Source organism: Eschrichtius robustus, chromosome 8, assembly GCF_028021215.1.
Source record: "Eschrichtius robustus isolate mEscRob2 chromosome 8, mEscRob2.pri, whole genome shotgun sequence".
Taxonomy (NCBI): Eukaryota; Metazoa; Chordata; class Mammalia; order Artiodactyla; family Eschrichtiidae; genus Eschrichtius; species Eschrichtius robustus.
This window is the reverse complement of record NC_090831.1, coordinates 52,523,756-52,546,830: the sequence shown is the minus strand read 5'-3', so window position 1 is coordinate 52,546,830 and position 23,075 is coordinate 52,523,756. Positions and strand designations below refer to the sequence as shown.

Sequence of the window (23,075 nt, the reverse complement as noted above, 5' to 3'; positions counted from 1 at the left end):
TTGGATGTTCACGCCTGTATCAGAATGACTTCCATCAGTCTTCAGTTTGCTTAAAGTCAAGCTCCCAGGAAAACAGTTTCATTTCATAACATCATTTGAGAAAATCCATAGCTCTAAATACTGACATGGAAATGTTGCTGTACAGCAGAAGACATAAACTCAAATGCCTGGAATCACCATGCTGAGTATCTTTCCCTCTCCCTCCCTAACTAGGCTCTGGGAAAAGAGTGACTTTTTTCTCTCCCCCACTGAGAAAGTTATGAGACTCTTTTGGTCAAATCACCCAGAAGGAAAGCTTGGAAGTTCCTGTTCCTTAGAGAGTTGCCAATTCTGCTAAAGAAGATTAAATGCCCATATCACCGTGTCATATCCTACAGCTAATCACAAGAAAGAGAATAAATGTAGCATGGCCCGCATCTAGGCAGCTACCACAGATCAGTCCAGCCTAGGGGGCCTTTCAGTTTCATGTGGTGTACCAGCCAAGATATTCACTCAAAAATAAGTAAGAACGTCAAAAAGCCATTGTATTGCATCTTGGAATATTTCACAGTTTGAACCCCTTGTGTAGCTCTGAAAAAAAAAAAAAAAAAAGATTTCTGAGTCGGGGGCAGAGGTATTTGATTCCTCTTTGATTCACTGTTCGCACCATAGAAGATGATTAAAGGCTCCTCGCTTACCTGTGAAGTTGATTTTCAGCAAGTAATCTCTGTACAACTTCTTTCCGTCCAGGATCCTCATGGCGTCGCAGAGCTTGGTGGTGTTGGGACAGAGGGTGCGCTGCATTTTGTGCAGCGCGTGGGCCATGGCGTACACCGCGTTCACCACGAACATGATCTTGGATTCTTGCTCGTAGTTGCTGCTGTCGATGGCCAGGTGCTTGTCGCAAGGGCGCCGGTGGTTGTGCTTGTTCTGGAGGCTACACTGGAACTTCTGCTCCCAGAAGTCCCGGAACCAGGGGTTGCGGTGGTTGCTGTAGGGGCTGAGGCTCTGGAAGTAGCGGTCGAACGGGCGGACGCGCTGGGAGGCGAGCTCCAGCGTGATGGCGCCGTCGGCCACGTGCTCGCTGCCCTTGACGATGCTCTCCTGCGCGCCCCAGCCGTCGCTCGCCACCCAGGTGAAGGAGGCGTTGGCGCGGCTGGCGGCGGCGATGAGCTCGCGCGAGTCGTCGCTGCGCATGAAGAGGACCACGACGCGCGCGTTGGGCTTCTGCAGCAGCTCGCGGATCACGCTGTCGTAGGACTTGCGGATGTTGGAGCGACCCACCTTCTCCGCCGTGGCGATGCAGATGTTGCGCAGGCGGGCTTCCTGCTCGAAGGCCTCGATCCCTGTCTCCCCATAGTCGCCCTCGGAGGCCACAGTGGACACGTAGGTCCAGTTGAAGAAACGCAAGATCTCGGCCATGGCTTTGGCCTGGTAGAAGTCGGGGGGCACGGTCCTGGCAAAATAATCATAGCGCGACTTGTCGCTGAGCTTGGCGCTGGTGGACGCGTAGCTTATCTGCGGGATCTGGAACAGCCTCAGTAGGTTGGCCACCTGGGGGAGGGAGACAGGGGAGGTACCATTTTTAGAAACCCAGAGGTAACTGACTGCACCTGAAAGATGAAAGATAGCAGGCCTTTACCCAGCTCCCTTTTCACCTCTAGATCGCTAAGCTTTTCTGGACGCTTTGCCAGATACTTCCCTGGATACTGTATTTGGGGTATTAGGGAATAGGTTCCAAGCAGGTAATTCAAGGGTGGGGAAAAGACAAAGAGAAATGAGAAGGGCACTCCTCTTTCTCTCCTAGACTTTATAATAGACGCTCTTCCAGGATCAATCCTGTGCAGGTGTCCCAGTGAGGTTGTTTTAAGTTTCTGGGGTCCTCTTATAACTCAGTCTAACAATGAACTACAGTGAATTGGCCAAATTAGGTTTTTAGACAACTTGGCTGCGGTTGTATAGAAAGAGGCTGGGTGTTGTCTAATTCTCACTTCCCCCTCTTTTGCTAAAAACAGCAGTCTCTGAAAGAGTTTAATTTGGGAACTCTATGCCACATGGACAGTCCACATTAGACATTTATTATCTAGGTTAAGCCAAAAAAAAAAAAAATTCATTTTTTTTTGGTCCATGCCAAATTTTAGGCATATGCCTTTCTAAACTTCTGACGAGCTTGACCAACATTTTCTTTGCCTTTTTAACATTTTGTTTCTGTTTGGACTATACATAGTCCAAGGATACAAATGCTATTCTTATGATATTTTTGATTAAAAAGCAAATAAGGAAGTATCGAGGACCTGGTCAAAAAAAGAACCATTTACTTTAAAATGTTTACTTATTTTGAATAAAGAATGTAAAATTGTTATAATTTACCCATCAATAATATTTCACTGTTTTTATTTATTACAGAATAAAAAAGGAAAGTGACACTAGCGTATCAAGGAGCATTTTATGCTTAGAGTACTTGTGAAATTTATACATTTAAAAATATATACACAGATTATATGTAAATCTAATAATAAATTTGTTTTTATTTTTCCTGGCTACCTACCTCGCGTATTCTGAACATTTCTATCTCTTCACTGACTTTAGTTACATAATATACTAAGTGGACTTTAATTGGAAACAACGTTGAATATTCCAATATACTCTATGAGTACTTTGAAATTTCCCTTCTGGAAATTGTGGTTTCAGGTTTACATTTGACATGTAGGAAGCACAGCTTGAAATAGGCAGCTGTTAGCAAAGAGCACAAGTAATATCAAACAACTGACAGCTGAGTCCTGATTAATCATCATTTCATCTGGCAACAGAAACCAACAGCCAAATTCATACACAGCCACGTGGCATGTTCTTAGATATCGGGCCTGTTATTAAAACCAACCCTTAATGTAGCCCAGAGCTATCAAAAATGTTTTCCGTATCTTTTCAAAACCTGGTACCTCTCACGTAACTACAAAGAGAACAGCAAGAAAATCTGGTGCTTAGCACACAATATAATGCAAATTTAGGATCCAGATATTTTTTGCATTTGGTAAAGACTATATACCCTAGGATGTGAGTGAATTTTGGGGAATGGAGGTGAGTGGATGGGTGAGTGGGTAGATGAAGGCTAGTATGCCATTTACTTTTTCTTTTCTCACGCCTAGACACCCTGAACAAAATGACCTCTATTGGTTCATTTGAACAGGGGGGTGTTGCTTCTTTACTCAGCCTGATTGAGATGGCACTGAGCCAGTACTGTCCTCACTTCTGTACTGAGTACCTGGCTTCTTTCGGATGCAAGTACCACTGTGGCAGACTGGTGATAAGAGCCCTGTCTGTGCATGGGCTTGGCTTGATTCTGGAGTTTCTGGGTGACACTGGAGAGGCCATCTCTTCTGAATGCTACAGTTTTCTAATCTTCAGGTTCTATTCATCAGGACCTGAACCCCTCAGGGAGGCAGAGAATGAAAGCACCAGAAAAATGCCCAGAGAGATCATTTTCTGGCATCTAGGAACCACAGTGAAAGGGTCCTAAACTGCTGAAACTTTTTTTCTCCCGGAAGGATATGAGTAATGAAAAGCTGCTGAAGAAAAAAAGTTCTTGTCTTTTGACGGATAGGATCCTGTGGCTTCATTCTACCTCTCCAGGATATCTGAGAACAATTTCCAAACAAGGCAGACTGTACAAGACAGGGAAGTAGCCATAGAATGATGGAAATATGGGGAAGATTGTCTGGACTGGGAAGGAGCCCAGTGAGCTGTAGCATGGGTGGGAAGATGGTGGGTTAGAATAAAACTGCAACTATTGCCATCATTTTAAGAGTAGTTATCTGATATACACACTACTGTATATAAAATAGATGAACAATACAGACCTACTGTATAGTTCAGGGAACTGTATTCAATATCTTGTAATACCTATCATGGGAAAGAATCTGAAGAATATATATATGCATATATATCTGAATCACTGCTACACATCTGAAACTAACACAACTTTATAAATCAACTCTACTTCAATAATAAAAAGAATAGTTATATGTGTGTGTGTTTAATGAGGAAACTACAGCCTACTTTAGAAAAAGGAGGCATATTTAGTGAGCTAAACATGAGAATGGAACACTCATAAAGAAGTAAGTATAATCTCAATTCTATTACCTATATTAAATAGCATGGAGCAATCATATAGTCAAAATTATGATGTTCAGAGTTACATTAGAAACACATGTGATGCAAGTGAATGATAGAACAAAGTGTTGAAGTCCTTTTGTCATGGTGAACTGTTCATTTTAAAACTAGTTTCCTTAGATTATAAGAGTAAAAATGCTTAATGTAAGAGAGTAAGTACTACAGAAATCAGCAGATTATAAATCTCCCTTCCTTTCCCTCCCTCACCCACCCCAACCTGATTTCTAGAGAAGAATAAAGTTCTTTGTTTGGTTTGTGCATTTTCAAAATGTATTTATACTGTTGTGAAACCAGTTGCTAATGTACTGGGTATTTATGTGTATATTTTCTCCTTTGATATTCACAACTGCCTTTTATGATGGATATTGTTTTCTCCATTTTAGAGGTGCACAAACTGAGTTCTGCTAGATGAAGAAACTTGTTCATAATGATATGATTAGAAAGTGAGGGCAAAATCAAGATTCAGAAGCAGGTCTTTTGACCTTAAGGACCATGGCTGTCCTCTCATAACCTCCTGTCTGCTGTCTTCTGTGTGACTTCGAATCTGAGGTCTGAAGCCCAGAGAGACACCCAAGTAGGAAGAATAGTAGGGAGGAACTGAAGCAATGTTGTGGTTTACTCCATGGATCACCTAATTGCTATTAGGAGCTTCCTTTTTAACATAAAACTTAAAACTAGGGTTGGGGGATAGCCAGATAATTGTCAGCTGGGTGTTTCCTGTCTCATTTGCCTAAAAACTGGGTATCTGAAATGTTCCTGACTTGCTTTACTGGCCATATGGTTTCTTCTGTGAAACCATGAAGAAATAAGGGGACTCCTACATTGGACATCATTTTAAAAATAAAAGATCGTTTTAGGATGGGGAAATAATGTGGAGTTTTGGAAGAAAGTTACCCAATTATAGTTTTAGTAGGAGGGGAGGAAGGAAAAAAGATCTAGTTATATCCTTTAGGAAAAAACCACTTTAAAAGTCGAGATATACTTCTCATGGTTAGAAACTCTAATAAAAAGGTATATAGCTTAAGAGCAATATGAAGACTTAAAAAATAATTCAGACAACACATAATAGTCTCAATAAGACAGAAAAGACAAGACGTCCAAAGAAGCCACTGGGTTGCTAGGCTCCAATGGGGCATTTGAGTGTTGAAAGAACTAGTGAGAGGATGAAAGCTGTAGGTGTGTTAGGTCCTTGGGCGGCCTCGTGGACAACATAAAAGATTGGCAGGAACCTGTGAGGATTAGGGAGACTAAAGCACAGAATGTGAAAATGGAGTGATTTTTGTTGTTGTTGTTATTTTTTTTAAATTACGTTTTAGGAGAAGGTGTGATGAGAAGAGAGAGAATCACTGGATGGGAGAGCTGGTTCCAAAAGAGTGAAAGAAAGACACTGTCCAGTGTCTTTCTTGCTCCTTAGTGAGAGTGTTTCCTAATCTGGAAATGGTGAAGCAAATATATGAAAAAGTTCTCTCACACCCAAGTAGGAGAGAAGACCAAAAGAAAAGCCCATAATCAATTAAGTTTGCCTCCAGTTCTGAGTTCTGGAAGAAATTGCAGATTAAATTAGATAATCATTATTAATAATTTCTGAGAAACCAATAACGGGAGGACTGTCAGAGGGTAAAAATGGAGGAATAAGGGCAAATTCAGCAAGTATAAATCAGGAATAAATATAAATCAATAACCATGATACAGTTTGGTAATTTTCTAAAATAGAGTTTCCAACAGAGAGCAAGCAGGCACTTAGAAATGAACAAGACAGTTACAAGGAATCAGCATGGATTCACTAAGAAGGAGTTTCACTGGAGTCTTTTCAACATTAGTTGAACCATTTAGGGAGGAGTTGTAGCCATGGCCTGTGACTTCAACAGGTATTGGTGGCATTACTTGGACTCTTGTGAAAAAGGGAAAATGATAGGAATTGGATGAAAAAGTTAAATATACTAAAAGAGAACAGCTTGGAAGAAAGTCTGTATGAGGTGGTCAAGTGAGATTAAATTTTTATCAATGACTTTGGAAAAAGATATAAATAAGCTATAAGATCATTACATTTTAGAGCTAGAAGAAACCATGAAGATAATCTAAGCCTTTTGCTTTATAGTTGAGGAAACTGAAGCTCACAGAGTGAAGTGAATTTCCAAAATTTACACAACCAATAAGCAAAAAATTAAGATTAGAGCCCAGTCTCTGGATTTTTCCAAAGGTCTAGTCTTCTCTGGCAATAAGGTGGTATTACATAGGGAGAGATGTATGTTTGTGGAGTTAAGTTAAAATTACACAAGTGAAGAAAGACTAAGAAAACTAGGGGAAAACATGAGGATACACATGCAAAGTTGAATGTTGCAAAAGTCCACCAGAAATCCAAGGGGGGCTAAAGTCAAAGAGGGATTATTAAGCGGTTTGCTCTCTTTATATATGAATTTAGATCTACTGTTGTAGATATATTATCTTCTTTAATCCTCATAACAATCTTATGAGGCTGATACTGCCATTATCCCATTTTACAGATTGAGGCACTGAGGCACAGAGCACATAGGGATCCTGCTGAAGAGCCCCTAGGTGATAGAGACAGGATCTGATCCCAGGCATCTGACACTATGCTCAACCTCCCACACTTATTCGATCCATTCCATCATTCAAGCTCTTAGCCTCTGCCGTATGGGATTCCTCTCATTACAATATAGCAACGATATATTTCAAGTTATAGTATGTCTGTCTTTTTTCACTTCTCAAGGCACTAACTCCTTGATTGGAGGACCATGAGCAATCATTCCTTGTTATCAAAAGTATACTTTTTCATTTGTCAGTCTATACTTTGAGATGGTTCCATAGACGTTTGTTTACTGACTGACCATCTAGAGAGATAAGAACAGTTGTCTAAGAAACCAGGGGACATTTCAGCTGGGAGTTTGAAAGCTTCAAGCTATAAATATCATGATCAGGTTTGGCTTTATGATTTATGTGAGAAACACCAAGACCTTATGGCAGAGCCTGTTGTTTCCTAGGGCCTGAGAGGCCACATACAAGTTTTGCAGAAACCCTTTCTGCATGTAGCGTGTACTATAGTTTTATGTTCAATGTTCAAACACCTTGGGGTATCCACTTTCTGGGTGGTTAGAATTTATTCCAGACTAGGTTGTACAATGTTTTCACTGTAACCTCTCAAGTCACAAATGTATGACTTTTTTTTTGACTCGAGGAGAAATGCTTAAGATGCTAGGCTTGGCCAGCTACTAGTATGTTTTCCAGTAGATGCTATGGTCTGAAATGAGTATTTTTGTCTTTGTCCCATTTTCGTGGTTTTAAGCTGGAGTTATTTCGGATGGCTTTCCCCAGCAATAGTTGTCCACCAAACCAATGGTACATGCTGTTGAACTTCTGCTACCATTTTCCTGTTATTTTCCCCTCCAAATGAACTCAGCTCTATATAGTTTCTCTATATAGTTATTTCCTCAAATCTATGCGCCTTTGCATGTGTTGTCCCTTGTGCTTAGAATGACCTTTACCACTTGTCTGTTCAGTGAATCCATTCAAGGGCCCCTTCTCTGAGAAACCTTCCTTGATTTGTCACTTCAGGCCAAGTTGTGTGCCCATCTTCTGAGACTCTGTCACTCCTTTATGTATTTCCCTCATGGCACTAATCAAAGTGTATGGTTACTTCTAGATCCTTCACTAATTCCTCTACTGGAGTGAAAACTCTGAAAAACAGGGAATGAACATTGTTTTTTTTTTTTTTTTTTAATGTGGGATCTTCCCGGACCAGGGCTCGAACCCGTGTCCCCTGCATTAGCAGGTGGATTCTTAACCACTGCGCCACCAGGGAAGCCCAGAATGAACGTTGTTAATCTCTGTTTCCTCGATGCCTTGCAGAGTAGAGAGATCCTCCATGTTGTTTGTTAAATAAATGAGTTGATAAATGAGTTGCTAGCTTGCTGCTCTTTCATGTGACCTTTTCTAATTGCAAGGATACTTTTCTGTGGGAACTCCCCCGCCCCCAAACTAGCTACCCACCAGCAAGCAGTGTAAAGCTCCTCTCAGACACTACCTATAAACAATATTCTGTGCAGTGTGGATCCTTCACTAATCCTTGTCAAGTTTTCACCAAAATGAGATGACACGTAGACAATTGGCTTAGACCTTGAGGTAGCTGAAGCAAAGGTTTTCATACCCTTAAAACCAATTTCTCCAAATTATCTCTGTGTAACTAACTAGGAATATACAAAAGGAAGTCAATATCATGCCAACTGGATCTGGCCATTGCACCAATTTCCTTTGAGCTACAAAGGTGCCTTTCTGTCTTAAGGAAAACAAACTAAGGTCTTACCATGGAGCCTTAGTCCTCAAACCACATAAACCTAAAGTAGGAATCATATAAACATATACCTAAGGGAAGACTTCATCAAATGAACGCTTACTAAGGTCTGCTGATAAGGTCAGGTTTTTCTGGAGACAAATGCATTATGTACAAGATACGTAAGCAGCCAAACACTCAGCACTCACATCAGTTTGCTCAGTTCTTATTCTTTCTTGGGAATGTCTTTCCCATAATCAATAGCCAGTTGTGAAGTGATGCTACTGTAGGCATCCAAACCATCCTTATTCACTGTTGGGAATTTTGAGTTAAAGACCAATTTATTTGGGAGTTTTACTTCTCCCGACATTTTTTAGCAAGTCACAGGGACTCTTTAGAATTCCAGGTGTCATGCTTCATTTCAGTGATGCTTCCATCATGGGAAAAAAAGAATGTAAACTATGGGAAAGAGCTCGGGTAGTCTATTCTTTGAGGTTGTGGAAAAAGGGAATATGAATTGGAAATTTCAGAGTCACCTGTGAACTCCCACATCCTGTGGTCACTCTTCCCCTTCAGGTCATCCATGATGTATCCATTTTAAACATGAGCGTCATGCCTTCTGTGGTGACACAGTGCCAAACATTTTTTTTTTTTTTCAACAGAAGACTGAAAGGCGTATGTACGTCTAGTGTCCAGTAGAAATAAGTTTCCCACTAAAGTGATTGTCCAAGAAACGTGCTATCTGCAAAGCTGAACTGTATACATTGGAAAAATAAGCCGTTGCTGCTGTCCTGGGAATTAGGAGACTTGATAATAACCTCCATGGGTTTGCCTTTGCATTCGATGCTATTCCCATATCGCTTTGGGGCTGTTTTCTAAGAATAAGCCTGCACCTTTAATTGTTTTATCACACATGCAGTGCTGATTGCTTTGTTTCATTCTTTTAATTAAGTGATTATATATAAGCCCGGAAGAGTGCTGTACTTTAAACCATCTGCTACCTTATAACCCATGTTATTACATAAAGCCAGTTCTAAATGTTGTGATGGGAAGAGACCTCAGTGACCCTCCTATTCAGATTGATCAAGCGGCACTATTAGCTGTACAAAATCCCAGATTGGCTTGGATTTTAAACTGAAACTGGAGGTGATGTGTTGTCGAGAAACTGCCTGAGGAATTCAAGCTGTTCCCATCACATGAGTTATCTGCCCATAAAGGATGCCAATCATATTGTTATTGCAGAAAGGATTAGTCACTTTTTTTTTTTTTGACCACACTGCCTACAGCACATCTGGGAATATTTTACATGAAAAGAGTTGACTGGAGCCCATGTTTGAAGGTGAGAGATTAATCTGGATTTAGGAAACCATATAATGGAGGGTAGCAAGTGCCAGTTTTCTCAGTTTAATCTGCAAAAGTCACTGATTCTTACATGCCATGAGCACAGAAAATGCTCTAGTCAAAGATTTACACTGCCATTCCCATTAACGGTATGACTCAGTCCTGATGATTTTGCAGGGACGTTCCAGACAAAGGACTCCTTAGTCATGGCAGAAACCTTCATAAATGGCTTTCAGTAACCCTGATTTCTATCCCTCCCTTTCCTGAAATATTTGCGCTCAACACCTGTGGTTTGCAACTCAGATAGGTAGACACTTTCATTTTCTTCCTTTGTGACGAAGGAATTTATGAATAGCAAGATTAGCCATTTAGGTGTTCTCATCGCTTATCACTGAGGCTGAACTGCTCTGCAGACCATGTAGGATCCCTTGGATCACGTTCTTCCGGGAGACTGGCATCATCAGACATGTCAGGTTTCTCATCGTAAGAAACGCACGTTCGACGAGGGTCTGTCTTTCTCCCTTACTACCAAGGCACCATCTCAGGAATGACTTTGCTTCCAACTAGACTTAGCAGGTACTTAGAAGAGGAACGAGATGGTATTTTGCCCACTGAATCAACCTGTATCTGCTCTTTGTTCCTTTTCCCCCTGTGAATTAACTTTCAAGAGAAATCATGGAACTGAACTGGCTTGAATTTCAGTCTCTAACAGTAAGATCAGAAGGTCTGTTTCATATCTGGTCCAGCATGCATTAGTGTTTGCCAGCGACACCTGAGAAAGGATGACTCCAAGGGTAACTTGACACCAACAGACCTGTTAAAAACACATCCTTTAGTGCCTTGGATATTGATTTTTGACAACGCCTCTTGAGGACTTAACAGAGCCACAAGTTGAACTAATCCATATTTTTCTGTGGCCCCTGAAGTCACTTGTATAACATAATATGCTAAATGTAGTCCTGTCAATAAAAAGGCACTCCTATCCTTTTTGACTGTTAACCAAGGTCCCAAAGCTGTTGGGTAAGCGTGGGAAGAGCTAAGGGCTGTAGCTTAATTTTTAAAAAAATGATTAGTATTTATTTCTGAGGTCCTTTGCAATAATTTAGGGCAGAGGGCTATATACCATATTATTTGTAGCAAATAGAACTATGTTATTCATGGTTTTCCTGTTAACTGTTCATTACTTCAACAGAACTGGCACGTACAAAAGCAAGTAGTATAACCATTCGGTGCATAGGACTGGAATCAAACCAGCCCCTTCTCTCACTAGCTGCATGAATTTAGGCAAGTTATTTTAATTCCTTAAGCTTCAGGTTTCTCATCTGTAAAAAGGGATTAAGTAGTCTCTGGTTTATGAATTTATTTAGGGATTAAGTGATAACACATGTGAAGCACTTAACTCACTGGCTAGCACATAGTCAATGTTCAAAAAGTGTTGGAGGTCATGAGAATGGCTAAGCCAGCAGTCATTCATTCAGCAAACTTCAATCAGTGCTCATTATACAAGGCGCTATTCTCAAATTTAGGTTGTCCTAAGCTGAGTAATGTATCCCCACTATCTCCTAGGAAGTTGTAGTCTCTTGGGGACAAAGAAACATAACAAGGATAAAATTTTGAGATAAGTGTACACATACTTATACTAAAACACAGGTGAAGGAGCAAGTTCAGGTGAGTCATGGCAGGCTCCCATGTAGAAGTAACATTTAGACTTGATCTTGAAGAGAAAGTGAACAGTTATCAGGCAGAGGAAGGGAGAGGAAGTTTTCAGGCAGAAAGAAGAGCAGGAAGACAGAGATGGGCAAATGCACTTTTGCTTTAAGAGCAGCAAATGGTTCAATATTATCAGGGTACCCAGTGCCCTGTAGAGATTAGCAGGGTGAGGAAAAATAGAAGGACTCTGGCTGCACTGCTAAGTTTTTTATACGCTGTGCTAAAGAGTTTGAATTTTTCTTCTTTAAGAGATAAAAAAGACATTAAAATTTTTAATTAAGGGAATGACATGACCACAGTTACGTTCTTCAAAGACCACAGTGGATGACATCCAACTTGAAAAGAAAGAGTCAGGGAAGGGTAATCAGATGGACGACATACTCATTCTGACTCAGGCTGTGAGTTCTTGAAGGCCAGGGACCTTGTAATCCCAATAACAGTGAGTCAGTTAATAATAGAAAGGACAAGATCAGAGGTTTAAATAAAATTTGAGTCCACTTAAAACCATTTATTTGTTTGGTGGTAATTACTCAAGTACTCATGTCTTAATTTGTTCTCCTGTTTGTGTCATTACAGGTCACCTTGAATTCTTCTTGGAAAGAAGCAGGTCATAAATAATTTTCATCGTTGGACACTATAAAAAAGCTAAAGAACTTTTAAATTCCTGGAAACATCTCAGAAAAAAGAGCATGAAGACTTTCTTCAAGGTGGAAACAAAAACTGAGAGTCAGATAAGTAAACTTTGATAACGGTTGAAATTCACTGGATGGCACCAACCTGTATTTATTGTCACATTTCTTTAAATCTCGTATAAACAATATTCCTTGAAACTACTGTGTCAACATAGGTAATATGTGCTTAATGCACATGGTGGTTTTATTTCGATGGAAAGTTACTTTTTTTTGTAGAAAAATTCTGAGCAAATTGTAGATTATGTGTTCCATCACATCTGTTTTCCACACTGGGAGAGCTTAACAGCATGGTTTGTATTCTCTGAGGCCTCATTGTGAACCTAATGGCAGCTACCCAAATTGGAGGCGCAGTGCTTGGGAGGGACCAACTAGCCCCTGGGATGTGTGCCCTGCAAATTCAACCCTATTAAGTGATGGCGAATGTCTCAAGATGCTTTGCCATTCTGACCGCTTGGCAGGGAAACCTGGTCTGTGTTTGGAATGTAATTTTTGAAGGTGTTCTTCCTATTGTATTTCCCCCTGTGTTACAGTTCCCTCTGCGGGAATGTAAAGTCAAGGAGCTGGCATGAATCAAGACTTTGTCACTAGAAACAGAGGGATTTCCATAATATACCAGGTGGTGATGTCAAAAATAGCGACAGCACAATTTTAGTGTTCAAAGTCCCACTGCTATCCCGCCTGGAGTAGCAACATTTACTTAGAGTTTAACTGCAGGTGTTTTCGGAACATATTCTTAGATTTTCCAAGTCCACTAATTGGAAAAATACTCTGTAAGTTTTCAACTGCATTTTTCTCAGACCAGTAAAAGCCCTTCTATTACATTAAATCAATGGACTTTGATTATTATAAACTGCTAAGTGTTGGCTCTTTGCATATTGAAATACTGAGCCTTGTACATATTGCTCCATTAAAAAGACACATATTTAATGGTGATTCGGAAAGAGAACTTTGTATTGTTAAAGCAAAATCACAACTTTGTTTTAACTGAACGTGTCAGCAGTCCTACGTCGATGAGCTTACTGATTAATCTGTAATCATATTATAAAACACTTGCTGATCTTTCAGGAATGCCTGTGTCCCTTGATTTTCATCTCATGACCTCCATCACAGATGTGTGACCACCACAGAAGCTGGTTCTCAGCCATGGGCCATTCTATTGCCCCGTGGACAGTAGTCCTGTGAGTAACCTCTTGTTTTTCACGAGTAGTTTCCAAATAAACACATGACAGAAGGAGAATTAATTAAGGAATAAATTAACTCCAAAGCAAAGGAAAAGAAATAGTGCATCTTAGATAATTACAGCTGGTGAGAAATTTCTACAATGAAACAGTGTTAACAAAAACATTTTTTTCCCCTTAGCTATTGTATTTTTAATTTTTGAATTTAATTTTATTTTTTTAACGTCTTTATTGGAGTATAATTGCTCTACAGTGTTGTGTTAGTTTCTGCTGTATAACAAAATGAATCAGCTACACGTATACATATATCCCCATATCTCTTCCCTCTTACATGTCCCTCCCACCCTCCCTATCCCACCCCTGTAGGTGGTCACAAAGCACTGAGCTGATCTCCCTGTGCTATGCAGCTGAACAAAAGCATTTTTGAATTGCTCTTGCTGTTGCCTCTCTCCCTGTGATAAAGTCCTTGAACAGCATTGCCCTTTTTTGGAGGAGGAAAAGCAGGAGCAATGGAAAGAGTTTTCAAAACATCAGCTTTGTGAGATTGCTTTTGCGTGAAAAGTCTGGGAAGGAAATAAAAGATTCTATCAGAGATAACTGTTGAGTTGGGTTTTTCTGAAGCTTAGACTACGTGAGGGGGTGAGGCAGTGTCGGAGGCAAGCTATCTGGATTTTAATGTTGTAAAGCGGTAGAAGCTTGAACTTGGTGTTTGACCTTTATGAACCTCAATTCCTCTTGGAACTACTCCTCTTGCACTGCAGATGTTAAAAGTTAAAAAAGCTAACAGGTAATATCTACTAAAATCTAAAATGTTTAATTCTCATTATGTGTGGACCACTATTTTTTTTTTTTTTTTTTTACTGTTTTTCATGTATTTTCTCACCTAATTCATGCAATAGCCCAGTGAAAGAGGTACTATTCATATCTCAGTCTTAGACATGAGGAGAGAGGTAATGAAGGATCAAATAAATCCGAGGTAGTCTGCATCCGGAGTTGTGATCACTGAGCTGAACTTCTTTAAGAAGGCACGGTAAAAATGTGTAGTTGTATCCGTGCTGTGATTGTTGTATTTGCAATATTAAACTCATTAAAGGCAACTATCATTTTTACTTTTCTAGTGATAGAGACACTAAAGATAGATTGGTAAATGGATTTCTAATGCTGTCACTCTGCTTTTCTTAAGTACAGGATGATGTTTCCTTCTCTTTTGTGTTAGCTCCAAGCGTGGTATCTTGGCCTAGTTGACACTCTGCATATTTTTTATGTGGAGAGACTGTAGAGAGCTTGATTAGAGTAAGGATGGGGCTCTAACCTAATCTGGAATGGCCCTGGGTGCCCAGCTATGCTGAGTCTTGGGTAGTTGTCTCTGGGAATAGTCAGTCTAAGGACAAGTGGAGTGGAACCCTTGCTACTCTCAGATCAAAGCACCTTTTGTGGCACGCGTGTAGGCAGTGGAGGTGGGGAGGGTGGGGGGACTTTTGTCCCACAAGCTCACTTTGCGACATCATCTGTCTTTTGTATCAAACACAGTTTTCTGTTATAGGAAAATGCTGAGTTTTCATTTACAGTCTTCCAGACTGATCTAGAATAGGTAGGTCGTGGTTGTGACCTGCAACCCAAGATTCATTTAAGGATGCCTTCTGGACATGCAGCAGGATATCATTCTGTTAGTTCTTTCAATTCGTTCAAAAAGCATTTACTCTCAACCTGGTAGAGGCATTGTCTTCAGTGCCCTCAATACAAAGACAAAAGATGTGGTTCCCAAACTCAAGTAGCTTATAGTTAGGTGGGAAAATAGATATGCAAAGGAATCATTATGGTTAATAAGCTAGTAATGGAAGTGTGTGCTTAGGTCGTGGGCACTTGGGCAACGTTTCTCAAAAGGGATAGGGTTTGAGCTGAGAACTGAAGGAGAGAAGGATTTGGCAAGGCCTACAGACAGCTAAGGGACGGTGCATTCCAGGTGGAAGAAACACTGGTCTCCTTTTTAGGAAAGAGTGAGCAGGTAGTATACATCGGTAGACGAGAAAGCAACTTTCCAGGGACACTTCAAAGGCAGGCTTTCTGTTCACATGGATCTAAAAGTCTTTTTCCTCTTCACCTCTGTTCCTTTCTGCTCATTCTATCATTCTCTCTGGTCTCCTAGTACTTATGTTGTCAGCTGATTCTCCAGTCTTACACTTGTACCTGTTTTATGTATGGATTTGATATTTCCTCATTTGCTTATAGGTGCCTCAGGGGCTTATAAGGTGTCTACTATTTATAAATTTTTTTATTGAAGTATAGTTGATTTACAACGTTTCAGGTGTACAGATACATAAATTTTTTTATTGAAGTATAGTTGATTTACAATGTTTCAGGTGTACAGCAAAGTGATATTCTTTTTCAGATTCTTGTCCCTTGTAGGCTATTACAAGATATTAATATAGTTCCCTGTGCTATACAGTAGATCCTTGTTGTTTATCTATTTTATATATAGTAGTGTGTCTCTGTTAATCCCAAACTCCTAACTTATCCCTGCCCCCCCTTTCCCCTTTGGTAATCCTAAGTTTGTTTTCTGTTTTGTAATAATATTTTTAAATTTTATTTTGCATGCTCTCTGCTTCACATTACCTAGAGTCTACACAATAGTGTTCTTGCTGAACCTAAAATGTATAAGCTTAATAAATGCTTATTTTCTGATGAAAAATGATTTTATGAGTGCCCTAGTTGTAATTAGTACACAGCTGAGATGCTTGGTTCACCAAATTCACACAAATACTACCATAATCAAGTGAAGTAACAATTGATTGGACTTCTTCAAATTAATCCTGATGGAAGAGAGTCTGTAATTTATTTTGCTTCGTGTTTATAAAGACACTGCCTTTATAATCACTCATCCTAATAGAGTATTTTGCTTGAGTGACATATAATTATAAAATTAAGAAATGCCCTTAAATGCAACATAGTTCACATACTAATACGTTGCTTCGGTCTCCTCAGTTACAGGCCAGCTTTTGTTTGAAGAAACTCCGGTGACCAAGGACCCATTTCCTTACATCCTCCTCCTTCAGGACTATCATATCGTTTCTAACAACTCTTCCTTATGTTGGCCCTAAATATGCCCTGCTCTCAATCAGTGATTGCCAGAGGGAAAGGGGGATAACTTTGTAATTTGGCAGTGTATAGGAACATTTTGGGATGTCACAATTTAGGGTGCTGTTGGCAGGTAGTCCAGTGGGGAGGGACCAGTGACGCTGCCAGACATCCTGCAATGCACAGGGCAGCTCCACGCAACAGGAGTGTCCAGCCCAACAGGGACAACGTTGACAAACTCCGCTCTAGGTTAAATTTATTTATCCACAGAAAAAGCATTCTTTTTCCCTCTGTAGTCTATCTGATACTCGGACACAGCTAACCGTATGAAGCCTTTTGTAACCCCAAGTCCTTCAACTATTTTTCTGACGCTGCTATAATAAGAACAACAATTCACGTGTGATTCTTCCCCACAGCATTTGAATTTAAAGGAGGAATGAATCATTGAGGGAGGGAGATGTTTAATACAGATTGACCAGTACAGGTCCACTTTCACACTGTGGAATTAGGTGGAGGAGGAATAATAAGAGTGGCGAGTGTCTCTTCACGCTGTTCTTCGTACCCCATGTAGGTAAAATCTGGGAAACTTACTGCAAGGGATTTAGTTTGAGTTATTCTTCTCAGAGACATGATGTGAGCAATGCGTGGCATGTCCAAATCCATGTCATGATAAATGATATAATGGTCACCTCCCGGGGTCAGGAGTTCCTGGGATGTGGCTATTGCTAAAAATTCTGAAAAGGGGTCTGTTTCTCAAGCATGGGAAAGAGGTAGTAAGATCCTTTCAAGGCTCTCTTCTGCCCTTTTTATGAGCTATCTAACCCGAATACCCTCTTGTCGCTGAGGTCACTTTAACACTCAGGGACGCAACAATAACTGGGTCAATTAATGCCTGCCCTGTTGTTCCAGCTGAACTTTGCTTTGGTAAGGCAAGAAAGACTGAGGAAATATACATCCTCTGAAAGGAGTGAGGAACATTTGGGGGAACATTTCAAGAGACTTTTTTTTTGTTTTGACTGAACAACTTGGGAGCTCTAACTACAGTCTATTTGAAAAAACACAAGCATAAACACTGCTTCAAAATAGTACCATGTAGGCAATTGCCTCACTAAAGGCAACCAACCTGATTCTCTTCTTGAATAAATACTTCTTTCCCCCAAGTGGGTGGATTGCAGGCTTATAGAAGAGAGCAGAATACAGTCTTAAAAATGCTTTGAAAAGAAGCTCATTCACCAGAGGGGGTGAATAGACCCCACGTATATTTGCTAATAAAGAAGGATCTTGATGCTAGTTTTCATTGATTACCAAATTTAAAAATCAGTCCTGTTGCTTTAGACAAGAGACCACCACAGAGTGGTTTGTCTTACTTAAAAGGAGTGTTGGGAAAATATCCCGGTTTTCATCAATGGTGATACAGGTTAACTCAGCAAATCATTAAGAATTTCTCCTTTCACGCAGTTTTCGCTATCTGCAAACTGCCTGTTGTATGAACTAATACAGCAGAGGATATCTCCTCTGCTGACTTCTAGGAGCATTCTTCTTTAGTAGGAAGATAATGAGAGAAGCGGAAATGGGAGAGAGAAGTGCCTTCTGAAGCATTCCCACCAATAAAGCTATTCAGGCCCAATGGGGAGATGATAACGTCTAAACTCAGCCAACCGCAAAAGAGAAGATGCACAAATTTTATCACTCTTGATAATTCTGTCTCTCAAGAGACAATTTTGTGACTGAAAACTCTGCGCTGTGGTTTGGGACTTGATGCAACAATTAGATGAGTGGAATCTTTGAAATTGTGTGGTGGATTACGTACCAGTAGATTTTTTCTACAGTTTAACCCTCTTTTCTTCCCCCAGCTTAGTTCAGGCACAGGCATTTCCAGGAAATATTTAGGAAGTCAAAAGGAGTTAAAAATGGATGGCAGAGGTGACTGACGGGCATGGATCTTTGCGACTACCGGCTACACACTGTCACCATGGTTACCAGACACCAGGGTAGAGGATCAGAATCAGTCCAGGAACAAAAGTACGTGAGTGTGAGGGGCCCCCAGACAAATCCTCTCTTCTAAAATATCTCTCATTTGTGTACAAGAGTGTCTTAAAATCACCACTAGGAATCTATTGCTTTGGATTGCTGTTGACTATTTTTTTTTTTTTAAGAATTCTTATTAAAAGGCATGTGTTTCACAAGGATAACACACTTAAATTCTCAGCTATATAAGAGCCCCTAAGACCTCTTCTCATTCATGGTGCTTAGCCGGAAGCAAGGCCCTGTGGCGAAGGGTTCCTTGGAAGGCTGCCTGGAGATCAGTGTGTAGACAGATGGCTCCACCTCCCCGCTTACTTTGGCCGAGGGGACCAGCGTGAGGTCTAATCAGAGCCTGAGCGCCTGAGGACCATGGAGCGGGGAGTGAAGCCCTCTCTCTCCTTTCTTCTCTAGCTCATCCCCTTACTCCTGTCAAGGTCTTTGTCCTCTTGGTCACAGACATCTGCCATATCTGTCTGATGGGTTTTCCTCAGATCCAGCCTTTCATTCACACTGTGGCTCAATTAGCATTTCTCTAGTGCAACTTTCATTCTCTCAGTCATCCTCAGAACCTTCCTAAAGGTCATTTCTTACTTTGTGAACCCCGTAAATGTATTGTGAATTGTAGTCACTGTTATTTCATGATAGTACTGTACCCACAGCCAGAATTCACATTCCTCGAGGTCAAGGCTGTGTTCTCTACGACTTCAGGGGTCTCTCTAACCCCCGCAACAGGGCAGGACGTACGCAAGGAGCTTTACATAGATTAACTGATGGATGAAGCCCATGGGGAACCAGCAACGATTTCATGGGGCCGCTTGGCCACGGAGTTGGTGTTAGATGTGGCTCTTCCGCTGGTTTTTCCTATGATTTTAGGGCCATAATAGTTACTGTTTATTGAATCTGTTAGTTTTTTGGTAAGGCATTTCCCACGGATTCTCTCAGTGTATCCTTTCAACAACTTCTTAAAGTGGATGGTTTTTCCTTATTTTACAGGTAAGCTAGTAAATGCTGGGGTTGGAATTCAAACCCCAGTCTTGCTGATGCCAAAACCTTTTCCGTATAGCATGATAGTTTTGGTTTCTTTATTTATATTGTGGAGACAAAAGCCATATCAGCATTTGTGACTTTCTAGTGATATGGACCAGATAAGTGAAATAATAAGCCAGGTCCTTTGATGATTAAGAAGTGGCTTTTTTCCTTGTGAATAAGTGCAGGGTTTTAATAGCCTACATTTTTTTTTTTTTTAAAGATAACCTGACCTCTTTTGAGGAGTTTATAGGTAATAAAAAAGTAAAATTAGATTAAAAATCTATTTGCCTAGCATAGTTTGTTAATTATTTTGGATAAATAGATATTTACACATCTGCTGTGCAGTGCTATTTACTGCATTGGGAGAAACTAAGGTCGGAAAGACATACTTGTAATTCTTTACTAGTGGTAATATTGAGTATAATATAAATATTTATAAAATGTTTGGCACTCATCTGGTGAAAGTATTGAAGTATGACAGATATACATGTTTTAGTTCTCTCTTCTTAAATAGCAAATTCCATCTTACCTGATCCAAATACAGGTGAGATGTGCAGTATTTTCTATCCATCTAATGAAGTCAAAGGGTGTTTATGAAAAACCAATTATCCTAATTACTCATAATATGAGTGTGTGCACTGTAGAAGGAAAGAAATTTGCAGTAGTCATTTAGAACAGCACAGAATTGCAGGTAGAATTTGAAATGCCACGAATCTCTGATATAGCAATAAGGTTATTCCAGTGCAAATAGAACCAATGTAAGTGGTTGGCGACATATACAGACAACATGTGTGTATTATGACTTCCTTTAGTGCTTGGGGCTTTGATTATAGCCATTTGGTAGGAGGCAAAGTATTCAATATGTGCCTCTTATGGACTTTTATTACGGCCACATTCACTAGGAAAATATTGAAGTGACATATAGAAATCACATAGGACAGTTGAAAGAGCCCAAAAGTACAAAAGATCTATCTGAGTTCTAGTTCATGTGCTACCTACCAATGGGAGTTTTCCTGAAACCAATATTTCTGGAGCTTGGGAAAAGGAGAAGTTTGAGCAGGATGAATTCTCAGCTCTTTTCCACCTCTAATTCTGTGACCCTGTGAGCATTGCAAGAGTTTGACTACTATGCTCCTTCTTTCCCTAACAAAATGATGAGAACCAATTATCAGCTTTTTATCTAGTTTAAGTTACGTGCTAACTTGTTCCCTCTTTTTTTTTCTTTGGTAGTAATCATCTGGCTTCTCTGCATACATTTTCAGGTTTATACCATGAGAAATTGTTTATAATTTATCTCTGAATAAAACAATGCTTGGGAAAAAATTAGTGTGGAAAAAAATAAAGCTCAGTGATTTTGTACTTTCTTGTGCTTGATTGTATTGATGACTTCCAATCATGACTCTGCCGTGTAGCCGCATCCTTTGTGATGTAACTTAGCAGCACGTGTATTGTGGGTAAGCACATATTTCCCTGCTCCCTGATTCTGGGCTGAGCCTTGTGAGTTGCTTTGCCTGGAGGGATGTTCACAGCTGTGAGGCATGCAGAAGCTTGGGAGGGGCCTGTACAGTTAAATCTGCATTCTCTTGCATCTCCGTCATCACTCTGAGAAAAACATGCCCGGGCTAGCTCACTGATTCCAGGTGGAGGATAAGGGACAAACTTGGAGCAGAGCGACCTGCAGCTGAACCTCGCCTTCATCAGCTCACTCCAGCCAGTCTTCAGACTTATAAACTATGATAATCAGTAATTGTTGTTTTAAGTCACTGAATTTTGGAGTAGCTTGTTATGCTACAGTAGCTACCTGATATACCTCTAAACAATTTTCATTGCTAAAGTACTGTTCTGTCTGCAAACCTATATTTTCAAAGACCCATAGCAATGAACAATTGCATGGCTAATATCATCCACTGATGAAGCTCTTAGGATATTCTCCTCTTGTTCTCCCAAGACATAAAACCAAAGAGGTACAGCGTTTTATCAGCAGCACTGCCAATCTTACCTGTATGGAAACACTGCTGTAAGAGCCGCCAATGACCCCTGCAATCAACAGTGGGATATTTTCTTGAATGGCATAGGATCCATCAGGACACATATACTCAGCTTCATCCACTTTAGTCAAAGAAGCCCTGACAAATTCCAGTGATTGCTCTAATGCGTAGGTATCCCTCGAGCATGTATCCAAAATGTGAACCCCCAGCTTCACTCCTGGGAGCAAGTAGTTGTCTTTGTTAATCTCATCGATAGCAAACAACATGGCTTCCAGGCGTTGGATCCCTCGATCTTCGTTGATTCGCCCACATTCTTCAGTTCCAGTGCCTTTTTCGTTAATAGGAAATAGGCCCCCTAAAACGAGGTCGCCTTCTATTTTAATCTCCCTCCTCAGAAAGTTATGGTCCCCTAAAGAAAGTAAAAGTCCCTTTGAAAACAAAGCTAAGGTAAGAACTTGGAGTCTTGTCAACATCTTCATGAATCCCGTGTCTGTACCTCTGGGAGATATCAGTGGATGGAGCCAATGCTGCGCACTAGTCCTCCTCTCTCATTTCCAAACTGGATCTTTGTTCTGTCCTTCATATAAGGGAGGAACAGACTAGCAGAGGCTGTCAGCAAATTCCTAAAGAGATGAGAAAAATTAAATGAACAACAATGGTAAAGAAAGCAACAGTGATTACATTGATGGTCTCCAATCAGACCTTTGGTGGGGTAATGACTCAAATTACCATCTGCTAAACACATATGGACCATTGCACCAGGCACGCTCCCAACAAGTATTCTCGCCCAGTCCTTACAGCACACTGTGATGTAGCTCTTAGTGGTCCCACCTCCCAGAAATGGACACTGAGGACTAAAGAGATAAAGTGACCAGACAATGTGTACTTAGAAGGGAGTTAGTGTTCAGACCCTGGTTTTTCTAATGCTAAGTTCAGTTCACTCCCTCTTCTGAGTCACTTACTTTGCTATTGGTAGGGCAGCAACTTGGTTATGAGTCTTTATTCCTTGTCTTTCAACTATAAACAACTCCTTCTTACCCACTCTTCCCTTTCCATTTGGAAATAAAACAAAACACAATGGTAACACTGTCCCTGTGTCTGCATCTCTGTCCTCCCTTCATAGCTGACCTCTTCACAAGGATTGTCTGCAGTATTGTCCCCACTCGCTGTCACCCCAGATGGTCTCAGTCACTGCAGCCAAGTTCTGCCCCCACTGTTCTAACAAAATGGTTTTGGAGAAAGCGACTACTGATCTCCTAGTTTCTAATTCCTTTAACCCTTTGTAATCCTCATTTTACTTGACCTTAATTGAAATCTTAACTCTTTTCTCCATGTTCCGACTTCCTAGGCTTCTGTTCTCATGCTGCATGTCTGACTACATCTCAAATTCCCCGCCCCACCCCAGTCCTGGGCTACCTTAATTAGTGTTCACAGTTTCGATGACCACTTAACTGATTCCTAGGTTAATTGCCTGCTAAACAGCTCAACCGACACATCCCTCTGACCCCTCAGGGTCTACCTGTTATAAAGTCCCCCTTCTCTCTGTGAATGGTTCTTCTCTGTACCCAGGCTCTCGAGCCAGAAACCTGCACAGAAGAGC

At 40.6% G+C, this 23,075-nt stretch overlaps 2 protein-coding genes across 4 annotated transcripts in view; one reads left to right on the top strand and one right to left on the bottom strand.

Moving 5' to 3' along the window:
- ELAPOR2 (endosome-lysosome associated apoptosis and autophagy regulator family member 2) overlaps positions 1-12,250 on the top strand; it is a 290,466-nt gene extending 278,216 nt beyond the window's left edge. Inside the window, exon 25 of the transcript XR_011074820.1 lies at positions 12,065-12,250. The gene's annotated coding sequence lies outside the window, so the exon portion shown is untranslated. The remainder of the gene's footprint in view (positions 1-12,064) is intronic.
- GRM3 (glutamate metabotropic receptor 3) overlaps positions 1-21,954 on the bottom strand; it is a 104,540-nt gene extending 82,586 nt beyond the window's left edge. For 2 of the 3 annotated variants that reach the window (XM_068550471.1, XM_068550470.1), the window contains exons 1-2: positions 21,487-21,954; positions 678-1,533 (exon numbers count right to left, since the gene is read on the bottom strand). In XM_068550471.1, coding sequence (XP_068406572.1) covers positions 678-1,533; positions 21,487-21,954 — 1,324 coding nt within the window. Of the gene's footprint in view, positions 1-677; positions 1,534-21,486 lie in introns of those variants that run through there. The other variant, XM_068550472.1, reaches the window with a different exon arrangement.
- Between the last annotated feature and the right edge of the window lie 1,121 nt (positions 21,955-23,075).